This window comes from Hemitrygon akajei, unplaced genomic scaffold (genome assembly GCF_048418815.1).
Source record: "Hemitrygon akajei unplaced genomic scaffold, sHemAka1.3 Scf000048, whole genome shotgun sequence".
NCBI lineage: Eukaryota > Metazoa > Chordata > Chondrichthyes > Myliobatiformes > Dasyatidae > Hemitrygon > Hemitrygon akajei.
This window is the reverse complement of record NW_027331934.1, coordinates 4,920,095-4,941,278: the sequence shown is the minus strand read 5'-3', so window position 1 is coordinate 4,941,278 and position 21,184 is coordinate 4,920,095. Positions and strand designations below refer to the sequence as shown.

The following is a 21,184-nucleotide window of genomic DNA, read 5'->3' as shown; positions in this document are numbered from 1 at the left end:
CACTGTGAGACTCCACATAGCCCTGGTAGGGTCATGACACATTGTGAGACCCCACACACCCATGAAAGGGTCCTGACACACTGTGAGAACCCACACACCCCTGACAGGGTCCTGATACACTGTGAGATACCACACACCCCTGTCTGGGACCTGACACACTGTGAGACTCCACATAGCCCTGGTAGGGTCATGACAAACTGTGAGACCTCACACACCCCTGACAGGGTCCTGACACATTGTGAGACCCCACACACCATTGACAGGGTCCCGACACACGGTGAGACCCCACACACCCCTGACAGGGTCCTGACACACTGTGAGACTCCACACACCCCTGACAGGGTCCTGACACACTGTGAGAACCCACACACCCCTGTCTGGGTCCTGACACACTGTGAGACACCACACACCCCTGTCTGGGTCCTGACACACTGTGAGACTCCACATAGCCCTGGTAGGGTCATGACAAACTGTGAGACCTCACACACCCCTGACAGGGTCCTGACACACTGTGAGACCCCACACACCATTGACAGCTTACTGACACACTGTTAGACTCCACATAACCCTGGTAGGGTCCCGACGCACGGTGAGAACACACACACCCCTGACTGGGACCTGACACACTGTGAGACTCCACATACCCCTGACAGGGTCCCAACACACTGTGAGACTCCACATACCCCTGGTAGGGTCCTGACACACTGTGAGACCCCACACTCCTCTGGCAGGATCCTGACAAACTGTGAGGCACCATTCACCCCTGACAGTGTCCAGACACTCTGTGAGACCCCACACACCCCTGACAGGGACCTGACACACTGAGAGAGCCCACACACACATGACCGGGTCCTGACACACTACGGGACCCCACACACCCCTGACAGGGTCCTGACACACTGCGAGACCCCACACACCCCTGGCAGTGTCCTGACACACTATGAGACCCCACAGATCCTTGACAGGGTCCAGACACACTGTGAGACCTCACACACCCCTGGTAGTGTTCTGACACACTGTGAAACCCCACACACCCCTGACAGGGTCCTGACATACTGTGAGACCCCACAGACCCTTGACAGGGTCCCAACCACTGTGAGAACCCACACACACCCCTGACAGGGTCCTGACAACACTGCGAGACCCCCACACACCCCTGGCAGTGTCCTGACACACTATAAGACCCCACAGACCCTTGACAGGGTCCAGACACACTGTGAGACCTCACACACCCCTGGTAGTGTTCTGACACACTGTGAGACCCCACACACGCCTGACAGGGTCCTGACACACTGTGAGAACCCACATAACCCTGGCAGAGTCTTGACACACTGTCAGACCACACACCTGACAGGGTGTCATATAACTAACTATCTGATAATAGCCAGGTGATATGCTTATAGAAATCTTAACCGAGTTTTAGTGCTAATAATGATCTTAAAGTCCTGCTGGAAAAATGATAGTGGTTCAGGACAAGATATTATGATACTGTGGGTGAGACTGCATTGTTCAGGATGTCAGATTGTTTCTCTATAGAGTCAAATCATATATTGCCATAGGTGTCAATGCCAGGCAATGTTAAACTGTGGTAGGATGACCACATTCGCCATTCCATTGACACATCCCTCCAGGGCACAAGATTTTTACCTAATAGGGATTTGCCTGCAATATAGTGAGTAGATACCCCAGAGAATCCCAGCACGGTGCACAATCCATGGGGAGATCGATCTGTGGGTGGATGGATGCGGGTGGATCTGGCTGTGTCAAGCCTTTAGTGGATAGGTCCAAGATATTTGGAAATGTTTGCCTCAGTTGAAAAACAAAACAGTGTTCTGCTTTACACCTCAATTAATATCTGACCCTACAGTTAATTTTGTTTGTTACAGAGCATCAAAATCTGAGCACAACTGTCCTCAAAATGGCTCAAGGAGTGGGCAGGAGAGAAGTTCCAGTGATGTTAAGATCAGGAAAGGACATGGGTATGTTAGCAAATTATTTTAATTTTTAAATATTTCCTTGACACTGTGTCTGAGTTTATTCCAATATCAGCAATTCACAAAATATTTGTAAAAACTGAGCAGAGAGATGAGACTGAGAGTTAGCAGTCACACGTGGAAGGAGCACAATTATTGTCTGCTTTTTGCTCTTCAAACAGACAGTGATGCACAATAAAACAGTGAGGTGTTCCAGAGCACAAGACATTCTGCAGATGCTGAAAGCTTTGAGCAACACAAAGACACACAAAATATTGGCGGAACTCAGCATCCATGCAGAGAAATAAACAGTTAATGTTTCAGATCAGGACCACAAAATATAGAAAATAATGTGGCAATATCTAGAATTTCTGTCCCCTCATTTCCAGTCTGATGAAGCACCCTAAATGTTGGCTGTTTATTCTCCTCGATAGATGCTGCCTGACCTGCTGAGTACCTCCAGCATTTTGTGAGATATGCCAGAGATTTGCTGAGGAAGGGGTTGACCAGGCAGGCAGACATAACCCAGAGCAAAGCGGTGGTGATGGGCAGTACCAGGAGAGTGATGGTGATGGGTTACTATATTCTCAGGAATAAGCAGAGTCCTTTCCAAACAGAGAGGTATATTCCTGGGGACTAGAAAGGGCAGCTTTCAACAGATGGAGCCAAGCCCCACCACAACCCTGCTCGATCTGAACCCCCACCCAGCCTGCGCTCATTTCACCAACCCCACTTATTCCTCCCTCGCACCCTTTATATATATCTTGGACTGTGTTTGGTGACCTGGTTTACCATCTTACGGTTCCAGAGAGAAAGTTGCCTCCGAATATGGGGTCAGTAATTTCTTTAATTTTCTCCATTGTGCTTCACAGGTCCGAGTTCAGTGATCACCGAGCTCCTGGCGAGCTGCAACGATTCCCAGCTGCTGCAGCTGATGCACTTCTACCGGGACAGGCTGGAGCAGGCGATGGAAGGAGGGGTGCACGGAGTGAGCCTGGCATTAACGGCCGAGAATCAGTTCAGCGGAGAGGAACATCGGGTGAGTGGGATGGAGAATGAGTTTGAATTTTCACACATCACAGGACTGATGGGTGTCAGAACTCCGACTCATTGGATATTAAATTAGATAAAAGAACAACTGGGAAATAAATACTGTACATACAATCACAAACATGTGAATCTGAACCAGTGATGGAAAGGGTGAAAAGACCCCGCGGACTGGTGGGGGGCTGCTCAATGTTCAGAGTGAGTTGAGCAAGTGACATTAAATGGAAATATGACAGGAGGTTTCGGTTTGGGAAGACCGTGCAGTGTGACAGCAGGATGTCAGTGAGAACCGGGGCATCATCTGTGGGTGCCACAGGAGCTCGAGTGTGTTCTGTTCTGAGTGGAAATTGCAAACGGTGTGAAGCTGGTAATCCTCTGTCACGTTGGACACTGGCGGACTGAGGAGATGAATCACATCATCTTTTCTGCAACTTCTCCGAGACTGCTCACTCTGTTATAAAAACCCTCCTGACTTCTTTCTTCATCTGTTATGGTTATTTTCTGATTTCTGTTCTACGCTGTTAAATCCGGTGAGGAATTATTTATGGATTTGGAGCCACGTCAATGAAGCGGTCACAGACCAGCCAGGATCTCACTGACTGGTGGACCAGGTTCACGGTGAATGTCCCTCCGTGTGCTCTGCACTCAGAATGTACAGTCCATGTCCAGACAGGTTCAGCACCCGTCCGGGTGACTGCTCAGTGTGATCCCGTTACAGAGCACATCATTTACTTCTCATTCTCTGTGTGAATCTGTCAGTCCCCAATATGTTCACTGTTACTCTTCACAGAAAATCTCTGATCTCGCTGATAAGGGAGAGCGGGCGGACAGTTCTAAACTCCTCCTGAGCCTGGTGATGGGGAAAGGCTCCCGCGCCCGGAGGGTGATGTGGGAAACCTTTGTGAAAATGCGGATAGGAGTCCCAAATTTGGACAAAATACTTAAGGAAATACAGATGTATGGTGAGATAATATCAGAGGTTAATTCAAATTTGAGTTGCAAAACATTACACTTCACAATTTTCCATAAATTATCCACTTAATGTGTTTAAATTCAAACAGGTTCTGATCCATCCCATCGATCAAATCCCACTCAAGGTTTACTCAAGATTCTCAGTGAGTTGAAAGGTGAGTGAACATGCGTTGAAAATTGAAGAGTATAACAGGAATAGGCCATTAGGCCTATAATATTGTACTGAAACAGCTAACAAGTAAATCAAACATACCCAAACTCTAATCTCCCCTTCTGACACCATCTCCATATGCCTCCATCTTCCTTAATCCATGTACCTAACCAAATGTCTCTTAAAAGCTTAAAAAAATTTACGTCTACCACCTTACCAGGCAGTGCTTTCCAGACAGCAATGACACTTCCCCCTTCACTCTACACCCTCTCACCTTCAATAGCATTTGAGACATTCAGAAACCGATTCTCTCTGTTCACTCTATGTATGCCTCTCTTAATGTTGCAAACCTTTGTCAGAGCTCCCCTCAGCCTCCGATGATCCAGAGAAAACAATCTAATTTTATCCAGCCTCTCATGATAGCACATGCCCTTTAAACCAGGCAGCATCCTGGTAAACCTCTTCTGCTCCCTCTCTAAAGCCTCAACATTCCTCCGGTAGTGAGGTGATCAGAACGGTACGCAGTGGCCCAGATGAGACTGAAGCAGAGTTCATCAAGTTGAAACTTGACCTCTGTTTCCACCAACGTTTGTAATTTGCGTCGGACGGTTCAGTTGTTGAGACACGAGGATCTGACCAGGTAAATACTGGCACTGTGACAGAGACCATAGTGACATACAGGGAAATGTGTTTGCTAGAGGGAGAGTTTTCAAAGGACATTTTGAGGAAAGAGGCAGAGAGCTGGCGAGTTTGAGGAAAGTGCTCACACCGCTCTGGGGCCTGAAACTACAGATCCCCACCAGAGTCTGAGTGGAGAAGGGGGGATCTGGAGAATGACAAAAAAAAGGATATTTCTTCATATCAAAAAGTCAAATCCTTCTCTTGCCAGCGACTATCCGCTCCAGGATAGCCTCATCCTTAACCATTTTCTAAACGACTTCAGTTTCTTCAGGTTATTTTTGTTTTTCGAGTTGCTCATCCATTGAAGTTCTATTCACAGAATAGTAATAATAACGTCACTTTAATCAGAAAAGCAGCATATGAACCCTGCTCTCTTCACATCTGCACTCCCTTAGTGCAAACATTGATAAAGATATCCAGTTTAATTTCCAACTCAATAATCCTGGGAATTCTAGCAGTGAGACAGTATTACTGAGGGTGAGATCGGAGACAAATTCCTCAGCGCAGTTCACAGAAGCTGAAGTTGATGTGTGCTGGACTCTGTGGAAGGTGAAGAGATGGGAATTAGGACAGGGAAACCGAGGGTTGTGGGATCGCTGCAAGGAATGTGGAAAGGACTGAAAATATCTATAAATAATATTGCAATTAGTTAAATTGTGACCATCTGGATGAGAAGCTCACTACATCCATAAGCCCATCATGCCCGTGAAAATGGAGCCCGGGGCAGTGCATGGGCTGAAGAGATTGTAAGGCTCCATCATCGCAGACTGAGTTGGATCACTCAACTTCACATTTAACACAAGAGAGAGCGTAGGAAAGACAAATATCACAAAACTTATCAATATTGCATCAGCCCATGTCTTATCTGATTATTTGAAGCTCTTAAAATAAATATAGGGAATCTCAGCCAGAACCCTGGTTCAGTCTCTCTCACTTACAGGAATAAATCCCAAAGATGATAATTTAAATTTGGTACCAGAGATAGACCAATCAGGAAGTTTACAAACTACTCACGTCTCTGTCACCTCTGTTAATGCAGCTCCAGTCCACATCCGGTCAATAAAACCCCTCAGTGTCCCTGAACACGGGTTTAGTAAATCGCTACAAGCTTGTTCATCATTGTCCTTCATCCGGTTTACAGAGGGAACAGACATGACATTGTCATTCCCACACCCATTTCTGAATAGGAAACAGATGCACTCCCTGATTATTGAACAACATCATTTCTACCAGTGTCACATTCTCTAAATTAAATATGTGCAAGATCAATGTTTTCCTACGTTGCCTATCACAGCTGAATAGATTGAATAGAGACCCCACACGTACCTGACAGTGTCCTGCCGCACTGTGAGACCCCACACACTCCTGGCAGGGTCCTGACACACTGTGGGACCCCAGACACACCTGGCAGGATCTTGACACACTAAGAGCCCACACACTCCCAGCAGGGTCCTGACACACTGTGAGACCCCACACACTCCCAGCAGGGTCCTGACACACTGTGAGACCCCACACACGCCTGACAGGGTCCTGACACAATGTGAGACCCCACACACTCCCAGCAGGGTCCTGACTCACTGTGAGACCCCACACACGCCTGACAGGGTCCTGACACACTGTGAGACCCCACACACTCCCAGCAGGGTCCTGACACACTGTGAGACCCCACACAACCCTGATTGGGTCCTGACAAACTAAGAGAAGCCACATACCCCTGGCAGGTTTCAGATACATTGTGAGATCCAGATCTTATCAGGGAGCCTAATGTAAAGGGAACCTTAGGAGACAGTTAGTGACTGGGTAAAAGCCAAGGAATAAGATAAAAAAAGTTGTTTTATTTTCTCTTTCTTCCATGGCCTTCTGTCTCTTTAACCAATCAACTTCAACCCTTTGCGTCAACCCTCCCCCTCCAAGTTTCACCCATCGTCTGGCAATTCTCTCTCCCCTCTCCTCCCCCCACCCCCTCGCCACACCTTTCAATTCTACTCCCCAGCATTTTGTTTCCAGACCTACCGAAGTGTTTAAGCCCGGAACGTCAACTATACTTTTTTTCCATAGATGCTGTCTGGCCTTCCAAGTTCCTCCAGCATTTTGTGTGTGTTGCTGCATTTTCAGCATCTACAGATTCTCTCTTGATTGCAAAATTATAGACCAGTTTGCCCAAACTCAGTGGTTGGGGAAGTGTGAGAGTATTATTAAGATTGAGGTTCTGAGGTATTTACAGTCTAATTATAAAATAAGTCAAAGTCAACATAGTTTCTATGAAGGGAAATCTTGCCTGATAGATCTGCTAGAGTTCATTGAGGAAATTCCAAACAGAGTGGACAAAGGAGATGCAGTGGATGTCATTTAGGTTTTCATAAGGCGTATTATAAGTTACCTCATGAGTCTACTTAACAAGATAAAATCTGATAGCGTTACAGGAAATATACTGGCATGGACAGTAGGTTGACATAGGACACTCAAGGCTGCTGCGGAGTTTGACTCTGTGGTTAGGAAGGCATACGGCACATTGGCCTTCATCAACCGTGGGATTGAGTTCAAGAGGTGAGAGGTAATGTTGTAGTTATATAGGACCCTGGTCAGACACCACTTGGAGTACTGTGCTCAGTTCTGGTCACCTCACTACAGGAAGGATATGGAAACTACAGAAAGGGTGCAGTGGAGATTTACAAGGATGTTGCCTGTATTGGGTGCATGCCCTATGAGAATAGGTTGAGTGAAACTAGCCTTTTCTCCTTGGAGCGAGGAAGGATGAGAGGTGACCTGATAGAGGTGTATAAAGTGATGAGAGGCGTTGATCTTGTGGATAGTCAGAGGCTTTTTCCCAGGGCTGAAATGGCTAGCACCAGAGGGCATAGTTTTATGTTGCTTGGAAGCAGGTACAGAGGAGATGTCAGGGGTAAGTTGTTTTTTACTCAGAGAGTGGTGAGTACATGGAATGGGCGGCCGGCGGTGGTGGTGGATGAGGATACGATAGGATTGTTTACGGCTCCTCTGGATGGCTACATGGAGCTTAGAAAAATAGAGGACTATGGGTAAACCCAGGTAAATTCTAAGGTAAGTACATGGTCGGCACAGCTTTGTGGGCCGAAGGACTTGTATTGTGCTGTTGGTTTTCCAAGTTTCCAATCTTCTACCACACCACAGATCCACAAATGTATTTCTCTTTATTTTGAATCCGTGATGGTGAGAGGGGAGGGGGAGCTGTGATTCCCGTGACCTATTCCGTTGACAGAATGCCCACTATCATTTTCTCAATCTCCAAAGACCACATCAACACTGGGGTTTGAAAGTTTTTCCACAGAACCATGATAGAAGTGGCAGTAGTGGGAGTTTGTCTAGTCGGGGCTCAGTAAACTACCAGGGAAAACTCAACTTAACTGAACAATTAATGTGGAAATGTGATGATCTGATGATTATCTGGCCCATGCCTTTCCATCCACTTTGGGGTCTGTTAATCAAACTTAATTTAGTGTAAGAAAATCCAGTGATGAGTTCAAATAATGCAAAACCTTTGAGCTAATCCTTGGCTACTTAAATACTGAGTTCTGAGTTGAAGCATCTAACAGTTTGTCCACTGTCTGTTCCCATGGAAGATGTTCAACAGAAACACAAGGAGACTCTGCGGGCACAAACTGAAAAACTGAGAGCGAACACGATCCTGATGAGGGAGAAGGTGAAGGTTTTCCAGCTGGTAGATCGATACGCTGAGCTCACGGTCATTTCTACTCTTCGAGATCGGACACTGGTGGAACATGAGCTGCTGGCAAGAGGCAGAGACCACGAGGAGTGGAGAGAGAAACATCTCCGCGGAAAGCTGGAAAAAATCCGGACTGATCAGTTGTTCCAGAGCAGCTTTTCCCGGAGGAAAACCAAATCTGGGAGTTCGGCAGCAGTGGCCGGAGTCCCGGGGATCGGGAAAACAACAATGGTACAAAAGATTGTTTATGACTGGGCCATGGGGAAAATATACCAACAATTCCAGTTTGTCTTCAGTTTCAAATTCCGTGATTTAAACACTATTAACTGCAGAAAAAACCTGAGGCAACTAATTCAGGATCAGTATCCTTACTTTGGGAATATCCTGAGAGATGTCTGGAAGAACCCAGAGGGATTGCTGTTTATATTTGATGGTCTGGATGAATTCGAGCACAGAATTGATTTTGCTGACAGTCGGAGAGATACAGAACCCAAGCACCAGTGCCCAGATCCCGAGTGGTGTTGTGAGGTGTCGGACATTTTGTACAGTTTAATCCAGGGCAAGCTGCTCCCAGGGTGTTCAGTGCTGGTGACCACCCGTCCCACTGCATTGCATTTATTGGATAAAGCCAAGATCAGCGTCTGGGCTGAAATCCTGGCATTTGTTGGTGAGGAACGGAAGGAATATTTCATCAGGTATTTTGAAGATCCATCGGTGGCAGCAGCTGTTTTCAAACACGTGAAGGAGAACGAGATCCTGTACACCATGAGCTACAACCCCTCCTACTGCTGGATCCTCGCTCTGGCACTGGGCCCCTTCTTCACACAAAGAGACAGGGACCCACAGCGAGTTCCCAAAACCATCACCCAACTGTACTCCTACTATATTTACAACATCCTGAAAAACCACGTTCGTGAGATTGAGAACCCCCGTGATGTGTTACTCAGGGTTGGTCAGATGGCCTTCAGAGGAGTGTCTGAGAAGAAGATCGTATTTACATATGGAGATTTGATCAGCTACAATCTTAAGCCTTCCCAGTTCCTGTCCGGGTTCCTGATGGAGCTTTTGGAGAGAGAGGATTCTGCCCGGTGTGTGGTGTACACATTCCCACACCTCACCATCCAAGAGTTTGTAGCAGCAGTCGCACAATTCCTGACCCTACATCCCAAGGATATCCTGAAATTCCTCTCTGAAGCTCACAACACGACAGATGGGCGATTTGAGGTATTTCTCCATTTTGTTGCTGGTCTCTCCTCCCCAATGACAGCTCGAGGCCTGGAGGAGTTTCTGGGTCCATTTCCTCATCAAACAACGTGCCGGGTGATTGACTGGGTGAAGGAGGAGGTTAAACGCCAGAGTGGAAACACGAGGATTGCATCTGGTAAAAGGAGCCTCCTGAACACACTGCACTACCTGTTTGAGTCTCAGAATCGTGGACTGACTCAAGATACACTGGGATCTGTGAAAAAACTCTCATTCAGTGGAATGACACTGACCCCGATTGACTGCGTGGTCCTGTCTCATGTCATCGGACTCTGTGATACAATAAAACACCTCGACCTGCAGGGCTGTCACCTTCAGTGTGAAGGAATCCAACGGCTGGGACCCGGGCTCCACAAGTGCCAGGAGTTGAGGTAACTTGATTTATCTCTCACTCTGAACTGTGAAACTGTCCCATTGTGTTGTTTCAATGTAAAACAATTTGGGTTAAACAGTCGTAAATCAGATTGTGAAAAATAGTGACAAATGCCCAGGGGATCGGTCAGTAATTCTCCAAAGACGGGGGGGGGGGGGGGGGTGGGGGTTCTGTGGTTCCTTGTGAACAGTTGTTGGAGACTTCATCAGATCATTTGGGCATCTCCTCCCGATTGTTGTCCTCAATTCAGAAAGACCCATCCCGTAAAATCTATTTCTGCATCCTCTAATCTTCTGCAGTTATCTCTTCCCTTTGGTATCCTCCTGAGGGATCTGTATTCCCCATCCCCTTTCCCCCTGTGGGATCTCTTCCCCATTCTCATTTTTCCCTTCGGGATCTTCTTTTCCCCATATCCCTTACTCCTGCGGAATCTCTCATCCTCATCCTCATTCCTCCTATGGGATGTTTCCTATTTCCTCTCTTTCTCCTACAGGTTTTCTCTTCCTACCTCTTTTCCTCAGGTGGGGTCTCTTCCACCAACTCCCATCGACACTTTCCCTTTCACAAATTATCCTCACTGTGGGACTTTCTATCATCCTTCACCCCTGCCCCTCCCAACGCTCTTACATCAGGAACATTTTTCTAGCCATCGGGGAATGAGACAGAATATGTGGAGTTTACAGGGTCACACCGACAGACTACATTACTGATATTCGGTGAATACCCTGGAGCTGGGCAGTGAGGGACATTGAGAGTGATGGGAACTCCGATCAGTGATTTGCTGAAGGGGTGAATGTTTCCTGAAATATCCGAGTGAGAGAAATTCCCCCAGACCCACGGTTTGAATCACTTTGTTCATCAATTTGTCTGTTTGTGTTTAGCCTTGGGCAGAATAAACTGGGAGATTCAGGAGTGAAACTGGTGTCTGCGGCTCTGAGGAACCCGGAGTGTAAAATACAGAAACTGTGGTAAGTACCAGACTGTGGGAGATTGTGTTTACAGTCACTGGGTGTCTGACACTGAACATTAATGTGATCAGTAATTGTGTTACTAATAAACACTGGGGATTTGTACCATCTCCTGTCTCTCTGTGTCCTTCATCCTCACTCTCTCTCATCTCCAGGCTCTGGGATGTCAGTCTCACATATTCTGGTGCTGAGGATCTCGCCTCCGCTCTCAGTACAAACCCATCACTGACGGAGCTGGGCCTGGGTTATAATAAACTGGGAGATTCAGGAGTGAAGCTGGTGTCTGTGGCTCTGACAAACCTCAAGTGTGGAATAGAGAAACTGGGGTAAGTACCAGACTGTGGGTGATTGTGTTTACAGTCACTGGGTGTCTGACACTGAACATTAATGTGATCAGTAATTGTGTTACAGTCTCCTGTCGCTCTGTGTCCTTCATCCTCACCTCCAGACTGAGGGATATCGGTCTCACAGATTCTGGTGCCGAGGATCTTGCCTCTGCTCTCAGTACCAACCCATCACTGACAGAGCTGGAGCTGGGATTCAACTCGCTCACGGACCGATCTGTCCCCGCTCTCCGCCGTCTCATACTGGCCCTCCCGAGTCTGAAGCTGATCGAGTGAGTATCTGTGTTAATGTTCAATGTAATAAAATATCAGTGGATCCGCGGGTTTTCTGGTGATATTTGTCTGTGAGTTTTGTTGAAACGTTAACCCCAGTCCACTGTTACTGACACTGTTGTGTATTCTGTTTATTTTATCTTTATTCTTCCATCTGTTTTAGCTTGTGGAGGAATCAGTTCAGTCAGACCGGGGGGAAGGAACTGAGATCTCTGCAGGAACCCAGACCCGGACTGACAGTTGATCTGTGAACATCTGAATGGTGAACTAGCTCCAATTGCACACTCTGTGACGTCCAAAGTGATGCAATTCCGCATCCTATCCAGCTGCGCGTGTCCCGATTCAACAGCTGCTCCAAATGGCGTGCCGGGGAATTACACAGAGAGGAAAAGCCCGGGGGGCCGGGTTAGATCTGGGAAACCAGTGTCCCTGGGAGAGAATCATTTTACTCACTTTGAGAACATCCTGGCCAATATAATGATGTTAATGATGTTAAATTGACAAATCCCTCGGCAGTGACCCTGGATCTGCAGCGATCCCAGACACGACCCTGAAGTGTGATTTTATAATCATCGGTTCCCCGATGCAGAGTGATGGTGAGAAACGGGACTGATTATTCAAACTGTCACTCGTTGTCGCCGGTCAGTTAATTGTGTGTGACTGTGAGTGAGTCGGGAGCAACTTATTTATTCCCGCATGTCAGCAGCTCACACATTGTTTAATTTAGCTTTGAACATTTGTCAAGATGAAGTCAATAAAATCTCTGACGTACAAAGAAGCTGGATGAACTCAGCAGGTCGGTCAGTATCCGTTGAAAGGAGCAGTCAACGTTTCGGGCCGAAACCCTCCGTCAGGACTAAAGAAGGAGGGGTCACGGGCCCTATAAAGAAGGTGGGGGGAGGGTGGAATGTGCCAGGTGAAAAACCAATGAGAGCAAAGATCAACGGCTGGGGGAGGGGATGCAAGGAGGGGATAGGCAGAAGAGGTGAAGGAGGAATCTAAGGGGAAAACACTATGGGTAGTAGAAGAAGGCAGAATCATGAGAGAGGTGATAGGCAGCTAGAGGAGGAGACAGAGTGAAGGTGGGATGGTGGAAGGGATAAGGAGGGTATTACCGGAAGTTAGAGAATTCGATGTTCATACCAAGGGGCAGGAGACTACCCAGACGGTAGATGAGGTGTTGTTCCTCCAACTGAAGTTTGACCTCATCATGACTAAAACCTGCTTTTAATTGAATTGCATTGACACCGCGTTCGCTGAGAAGCAGATCGTCAGAAACAGCCCGTACACATTGGAAAAAAACCTGAAGTTAGAGCTATAGCGAGCTTTTTGGAACTGGCATCGAAAGACTATGCATGCCGGCAAAGATCAGTCATTACTGAAATGAACACCAACGTAGGCGTGTGACGCCTTTTGACACACTGCTCGTGCACTCTTCTTCTGTTCAGCCTGCCTCTCCCTTCCATTCGTAATCACTGATGGAAGCGGGGAGCTGATATATATCGGAGAGTGCACAGAATATGTGAATGACGTCAAATGGATTGAAAAATAAAGGTCAGCAGATATTTCTGAAATGAAAGACAAACTTAGCTAATAAATGTTGTGTGAGGGAGAACAGGGGTAACAAATTGCTAAACCAGTTGCTTGGTATTTAGACAATAAAGATCAGTTCTGGACGTGCCTGATGGAGTTGAATCCAGGCAAGTGCGGGGGCTGTCCTTGGAGTTCTACTGTAAGTGAAGGTATGCGATCAATGACAGACCGCTAACAGAATTGCCCACTATTGCTTTACAGAGTAATCTGTCCGCCGAAATACCGAGCTCACTGACAGTGTGTACGCAAGCTGGCCGGATGTTATAAGCGCATGTGGCATGTTTGCTATCAGTGGGAAGGTGAGTGAGTGGAATAGTCAGGAATTCATATAAACCTTCGGTAGGATTTCAGTTACAGTTTTGTATTCAATGACAGTTACTTGGAGGATAGGACATAGACCATGACAGCACATCACAGGCGCAACGGCCGGCGACGTTGTACCGACTTTTGAATCTACCCTAAGATAAATCGAACCATCCGCTACAACACAGCCTGCTATTTATATCACCAATGTACCTAAATAAGAGTTGTGAATGCCCCCAGTGTATCCGCCTCTATGGGAGCGGTCCATGCACCCCACATTCTCTGTACAGCGACCGTGCCTCTATCAAACCCGTACAGACCATAAGACATGGGAGCAGAATCAAGTCATTCAACCCATTGCGTGAACTCTGCCATTCCATCATGGCTCATCCTAGATCCCACTCAACCCCATTCGCCTGACTCCTCCCCATATCCGTTGATGCTCGAACCGATCAGCAATGTTCCGGTCCAACTAAATGAAATTCCTCCACTCTAACGACCACTTAGTCAACTGTCATATCGTCTGATAACTTTCAATCCCGCCCCCACTACCCCAACCAAGCCATTTTTAAAAGTCGCAAGCAACAGTGGTTTCAGAGCAGATTTCCCTGAAGACACCAATGGTCATAGACCCCCAAGCGAAATACTCGCCAAATACTACCATCCTCTGACTTCTCTGTGGAAGCTAATTCTGTATTCACACAGCCACATTTTCAGCTCGTATGCCACCAGAATTTATGGCTGACCCTACAATGGAGAACCCTATCAAACACCTTACTAAAGTCCACCTGCACTGTTCTACCTTCATCAATGTGTGAGTCCTGGTTTGTCCTTTTTTTATTTTGTCATATCACTCTGGAGGAACATTGTATCATTTCATAATGCATGCACGCATTTCTAAATGACAATAAAAGAGGACTGAGTGTCCTCATAATCTAAAAAAAATAATAAAAAAATTTGCTTCTTCACATCATCACAGAATTCGTCAGGTTCGTGTTTCTTGACATGATCCTTAGAAAGCCATGTTGACAATCCTTAATCAGACAATGTTTCTCCAAATACTAGTAAATCCTGTCCGTCCAATAATTCAGCCACCGCTGAAGTAAGACTCTGATCTGTAATTCTCAGTGCTATCTTCTCCCCATTTCCTGAACAGAGGAATCACATTTGTCAGCCTGCAGTTGTCTGGTTCTACCCCTATGGGAAATGAGTATGCGGCAGCTTTTGAAAGAGTGTTTTACCAGGATACTGTCTGAATTACAGGCTGTGACCAGGAAAACAAGGAATCGACCTGCAGATCCAGTGGTTCAGGAAATCCTGTCACTTTCGGAGACGGGATTGCGGAATGTGAAAGTAATGTAAAACCACAGAGGAACAACCGACCTTCTGAAATGTAGACATGGGGGAAGTCGGTATGATGCACCGACTTTGCTTTCGACCAACTAACTCCGTGCTTTTCCGCATGGAGAGTGGCTCAGTGATTGAATCGGGTGCCTGAGTTCGGGCATCACGTGATGAAACTAGTGTGATTGGTGTCTGGAAGGCGGACAATTCCACCCTCGCAACTAATCGGGTAAAACAGAAATCTCTGGAACCCTTGTGAGGAATACTGTATGAAATATGGTGCTCCCGTTACTGCGGCACAGTGAAGAGATTCCCACTCAAACCTATATCTGATTGACTATTTAAAGCAGGGGTGTCAAACTCATTTTAGTTCACGGGCCGGATTGAGCAAAATGCAGCTTCGTGCGGGCCGGATCAGTCGGACGCGTGCGAACGCAGCTTTCGTTGCCTCCGTTTTTTCAGCCTGCTCTCATGTGTCTCAGTCTGGGCTATAACTACAAAGTGTTTCACTTTACAAATTCCGTTTCTTATGAAGAAGACTGCCGAATAAACACTAAAAACCCTGAAAACCTGGTACCTGAATAAACTCAGCATTAGCCATATCATACGCCATAGGCGCTTCGATTACTGGGGCCAGCTTTAATAGTAATTAGATATTATCTCGCGGGCCAATTTGGCCTTGAGTTTGACATATGATTTAAAGTAATGAAAATACGGCCCCCTTGGTCTGGCCATTGAGGTATTATGTTTGTGTCCAACTGGTTCCAATGCAACCCCTCTATTTGCCTCTTGTTTCTTGTATCTGTCGTCGTTACAGCGGAAGTGGTTAAATTAACTGTACTCGTGACACGGTTTATGCCGTTTACAATCCAGTTGGTTCTCTGCCCAATTTACTAGTCCAGTGATTTGCAATTTTCACCTCGAATGCAAATTATGTTAACTTGTACATGCGAAACTCAGGTAGATTTGCCCATAATTTATAAAATATTTCCCCGCACTCTACTTGGAAAATTGGCTGAAACTTCTAGCTGTGGAACACAATCCCGCATATTCCAGGTATCACTTTCGAAATGATTTAGTTTCTAAATGGGCCATCCGAATTGAGAGAATCCGAATTCTCGCCAGTGGCAGGGAGAGAACCATCCGCCATGTGGGAATCTGATCCAAGTTCTCAGCGGCACGGGGATGAATGAGAAACACTTCAACACAACACATTTTTGTTTCCGCATCCGTGAAGCTTTATTATTGTCGTGGTTAAAGCCAGACTCAAATGCTCCATAACCACAGATGCTTTCTCGGCCCGCGGTGCTGGAGCCTAAGATGCTGAAATCATGTTTCGCATTGCTCCATCTGGGCGCTGTTTCTTTGCCGGGATGTATTGCTGATTCGCCTTTGATCTTGTTTGCATTCGGATCTGATGACTCTGCTCTGTGGGACAGAGATTACAAATTGGTAGATTGCAAGTTCAAGTTGTTTTTCTTTAATTGTCGTTTCGACCATAACTGCAGGTACAGTGCATAGTAAAAACGGTACAACGTTTTTCAGGACCATGGTGCTACATGAACAATACAAAAACTACACTGAAGTACGTAAGCCAACACAAAAACTACACTAGACTACAGGCCTACCCAGGACAGCATAAAGTACACAGAACAGTACAGACATTACAATAAATATAAACAAGACAATAGGCACAGCAGAGGTCAGTAGGTTGGTAGTCGGATGGCTTGGGGGCAAATCTGTAACGGAAAAATCAGCTGAATGGCGGCGCCCCGGATTCCGTCCGTTTCTGTACTCCCGCGGAGTATTTCGTTGCCACAGGTGTAGTCAATTTAATGTCCATTTGAGAGCGGAATGGACGGGAGAGCCGGCTGGCTCGGGCTTACTTTTTTCCTGGTACGGACTCCTGCCCTCTCACCTAGCCTCCGCTTCCTCGCACACTACTTACAATATTTCTTTACCACTCCGTAAGCTGAAATAGCCTGGGCTGGTAAAGTGTCACAGCTTCTGTTTTATTTTGAGGTGCCCCTCCATTGTGAGGTATTGCGTTATTACAGGGTATTTTGTCGTTCGTATAAAATCCATCACTGTTAGGAGCAGAACACGCGATACACCTTTGTTTATTTTTGTGCTGAATTTTATTCCTGCAGAGATTGTGAGTAGAGATGATTGCGTGAATTATTTCTGAATAATTCACTCGTGTGTGCGACTTCATCCATTTCAAATTTTATTACACAACTAATTCAGCAGATGCTGAAAATCCAAGGCAACACACACGCGCGCGCACACACACACAGGGAATTGCTGGATGAATGCAGCTGGGCGGGCAGCATTAATTGATGCACCATCAATAACTCTCGGAGACGGGAGGCAAAAGATAGGCTTTTATTAGCTGCAAACGTGACCACAACATCTTGCAGACTGAAGGAGGAGCAGTGCCTCCAATCGCCTTTATACATGGGTCTGTGGGAGGAGCCACAGGAGCAGTCAGCAGAGGGGCGTGTCCAGACAGGTATACACATAGTTTACCACATGCATGGAAATGAATAAGCGGTTGATGTATCGGGTAGAAATCTTTCTTCAGGTCTGGAGAGTAAGGGGGAAGACGCCAGAATAAAATGGCGTGAGGAGGGGAAAGGTGATGGATGAATCCAGGTGATAGGCGATTGGTTGGAGCAGATGGAATCTGATAAGAGAGGACAGTGGAGTACAGGGAAACCGAAAATATTTAGGGACGCCGAGTGAGGTGATAGGCGGGTGAGAATCGGCATGAACCAGAATGGTGAATAGAAGAAGAGGGGAGGGGGAGGGATCTTTTTATCGACATTCATGACGCCAGGTTGGATGCCACCTAGACGGAAAATAAGTTGTCGCTCCTCCCTCTTGAGGTCAGCCTCACTGTGGCACAAGAGGAAGCGATGGGCTGAACATGTCGGATCGGGAATGGGAATCAGAATTAAAATGTTTGGACGCCGGGAAGCTCTGCTTTTCACGGATGGAGCGGTGGTTCTCGAGGAAATCAACCCCAGTTTATCCCGGGTCTCACCAATGTAGAGAAGGCCGCACCTGGAGCACCAGACACCATGGACGATCACAGCAGATTCGCAGCTGAATTGTTGCCTTACCTGGCAGACTGTTTGGGCCCGGACTGATGGTGAGGGAGGAGATGAATGTGCGGGTGTAGCGCTTTGGGTGCTTGCAGGGATATGCACCGTGAGGGAGATAGGTGCGGAGGGCTGAATGAAACAGCGGGGATCGGAGAGATGGGGACGGAAGGTGGTGGTATCTCTGTTGGGAGCATCGCTTTAAAAGTGGGATCAGCCCGTCCGCGCTCACCAAGTCTTCCATCAGTTTATCGGCGATGGAGTTCCTCTTGCTGTAACCTACATGACGATCCGGACCCAAAAATCGTATTTTGCAACTTCCACCATCTCCAAAGAGATCGTACAAACAAGCTTATTTTTACCCCTCTCCCCCGCCCCCAACCACACTTCGCTTTCCACAGGGATCGCTTCCTCCGTTATTCCGTTTCTCTTCCGTCCCTCACCGTTCATCTCCCTCCCGACGCTTACCCCTGCAAGCGGCCACAGCGCTACATCTGCCCATCCACCTCCAACCTCACCGCGGTCTTTACCTCCAAGCAGCCCTTCCAGGCGAGGCAACAATTTACCTACGAATGCATTGGGGTAATCTGTGAGTCCACTGTTCCCGAAGCGGCTTTCTCTACATTGGCGAGATCCAGCGTTAATCGGGGGAGTATTTCATCGAACAGCTCAGCTCCATCCGCCAAAACAGATCTTCCTGCAGGCCAAACATTTTAATTCCGATTTCTGTTTCTGTTCGGACATGTCGTTCCGCAGCTTCCTCTTGCTCATGATGAGACCACCCTCCGGGTGGAGGAGCAACAGCCTATATGTTGTCTGGGTAGCCTCCATCCTGACGGCATGAATATCGAATCTCCTTTCGGTAGCAGAATGATCACCCTTTTCCTTTTGTTCTATCCGCCAGTCCGGCTTTTGACCTCTTCTCAGCTGCCTATCACCTCCTCGTCCGTCCTCACCAGCTTCCCTTTCTCCTCGGGTCCATTCTCCAGTTTAATCAGATTTATTCCTCTCGATCCTTTTCGTTTTCCTGTTCACTAGGCTTGATCTATCACCGTCCACCTATCCCTCTCCCCCTCCGCTACCTTTTCTTTCTGGCGTCTCACCACTTCGTTTCCGGTCCTGGAGAAGGGTCTCGGCCCGACACTTCGGCTGTTTATTCATTCCCAAAGATGCTGACTGACCTGCGGAGTTCATCTCGTAGTTTGTTTGTGTTGTGTTTAATATTTTTGTTGTGAGACACCGTGACGAAAGGTGCAATTCAAATGCGTTATTGCAATGCTTTCGAGCCGTTGATGCCTCACTGCATTTCAATAATGAAGCTGAAATAAAAACTGGGTGACCCATACTGTTCAGGTTATTAATGACTCTGAAAACCTGTACTCAGATAAAGCGTTTTAAAGGCCAGGAGCTTTCCATCCTTGCGGCTACAAACATGTGGAACGAGTTACTCTCAGAAACATCAAGCTGCCATTGCTCACACGATGTGATTCTGAGATGGTCATTAATCTGATGAAACATTAGTAGAATTGTAGGTCTACAGAGTTGAATTTATTTATCAGTTTCATGGCTCCGATTTGTGACTATCCCACTGACGACCTGTATGTTATGAGTAAGGTTTATTGGTTTGTTTTGAAATGTTTGATATTTTCATCAATATAACGTCGAGCAAAACGACCGCCAGCTCTGCCGCTGACATGGCCGACAGATAGCGGATGACAGTTTTAGAGGTTGCTCTCTTTCCCCGCGATGGTATGACAATCGTCACCACGTCACTGTGAAAAGCAGAAGCACAGAAATCATACATCAAACTGAAAGCCTGTAATGCCAATGTCTGTTTTATCGCCACAATATGTCAGCGTCCATCATCATCATCAGCGCTTTCTACGCCCCTACCTCTTCTTGTACAGAAAACCTATCACCATCCTCCCGCCGTATTTTCCCACTCCTATTTGTCATTTCCGTCCTGGAAGAAAGATACAAGCGGTTGAGTCTATCCATGCATCTTACGATCGTGCATAACTCAATCAAGTCACCTCTCATCCTCCAAAGAGATAATCCCAGGCTCGCTCCAGAGCTTTCCAATCCAGAACGAATCGATTTTTGCTTCGCAGCAGCAACGTATCAAACCAGATCCACATCTCTATTTTTTTTTCCGCCACGGTGTCAATAAATAAACAATTTTAAGAGTTTAACCTTTCTTTCAAATACCCATACAGTGCCTATGAAAAGTATTCGCCCCTTTGAAAGTTTTCGTTTTATTGTTGTACAGCATTGTATCGCCGCGGATTTAGTTTTGACTTTTTCAACACCTATAAACGGAAAAAAATCTCTCCATGTCAAAGTGAAAACAGATCTCTAAAACGTGATCTAAATTAATGACAAATATAAAACCTAAGCGTAACTGGGGTAGAAAGAGTGTGTGGGAGGGCGAGATTGAGGTGAAAGACAGGGGAGAGAGAGCCGGGGAGAGATGGGATAGATAGAGTGAGTGAGAGAGGGGGAGAGGGAGAGGGAGTGATAGACTGGGTAGAAAGCGATTGTGGAGAGAGGGGGATTTGGGGGTAGAAAGAACCTGGAAGTGAGGTATGACAGAGCAATGGAGAGAGAGAGAGAGAGAGAGAGAGAGAGAGAGAGAGAGAGAGAGAGAGAGAGAGAGAGAGAGAGTGACTGGAGGGGACAGTGGAGAACAGAGACAGGAGAGAGAGACTGTGTGGAGAGAGAGGCAGGGTGACGAGAGAGATTTTGAATGGCTGAAGAGATCGGAGCCTGGGGGAGACCGAGACGGATGGTGTGATGTACGGAGAGACACTGGGGCGAGAAAGACACCGAGTCTGGGCAGAGAGACGTGGGAGAGTGCGCGGACGTGGTAAGTCTTGGATGAGGGTGTGTGGAGAAGAGTGAGTCAAAATCAAGAAAAATGTACCGTAATGGTCCGGAGGGGTTTCCGTCACGCACAGCATTCTGGGACTGCAGTGCCACCATTGTAAAGTGCTGCCGAATCACCCAACCCATCTCAGGGACTCATGCCCCTGACCCGACTCCTTCCAACCCGCATCGGCGTTCTCCCTCCCTCGTCAGTTTTTCGCTGCCTC

At 47.0% G+C, this 21,184-nt stretch overlaps 1 protein-coding gene across 1 annotated transcript in view; it reads left to right on the top strand.

Moving 5' to 3' along the window:
• Nucleotides 1-12,526, top strand: part of LOC140720945 (NACHT, LRR and PYD domains-containing protein 3-like) — a 55,712-nt gene extending 43,186 nt beyond the window's left edge. The window contains exons 10-18 of the mRNA XM_073035791.1: nt 1,887-1,979; nt 2,846-3,012; nt 3,811-3,982; nt 4,082-4,147; nt 8,424-10,161; nt 11,045-11,131; nt 11,287-11,457; nt 11,580-11,747; nt 11,912-12,526. Coding sequence (XP_072891892.1) covers nt 1,887-1,979; nt 2,846-3,012; nt 3,811-3,982; nt 4,082-4,147; nt 8,424-10,161; nt 11,045-11,131; nt 11,287-11,457; nt 11,580-11,747; nt 11,912-11,999 — 2,750 coding nt within the window. The 3' untranslated portion in view covers nt 12,000-12,526. The remainder of the gene's footprint in view (nt 1-1,886; nt 1,980-2,845; nt 3,013-3,810; nt 3,983-4,081; nt 4,148-8,423; nt 10,162-11,044; nt 11,132-11,286; nt 11,458-11,579; nt 11,748-11,911) is intronic.
• The last annotated feature ends 8,658 nt before the right edge of the window (nt 12,527-21,184 follow it).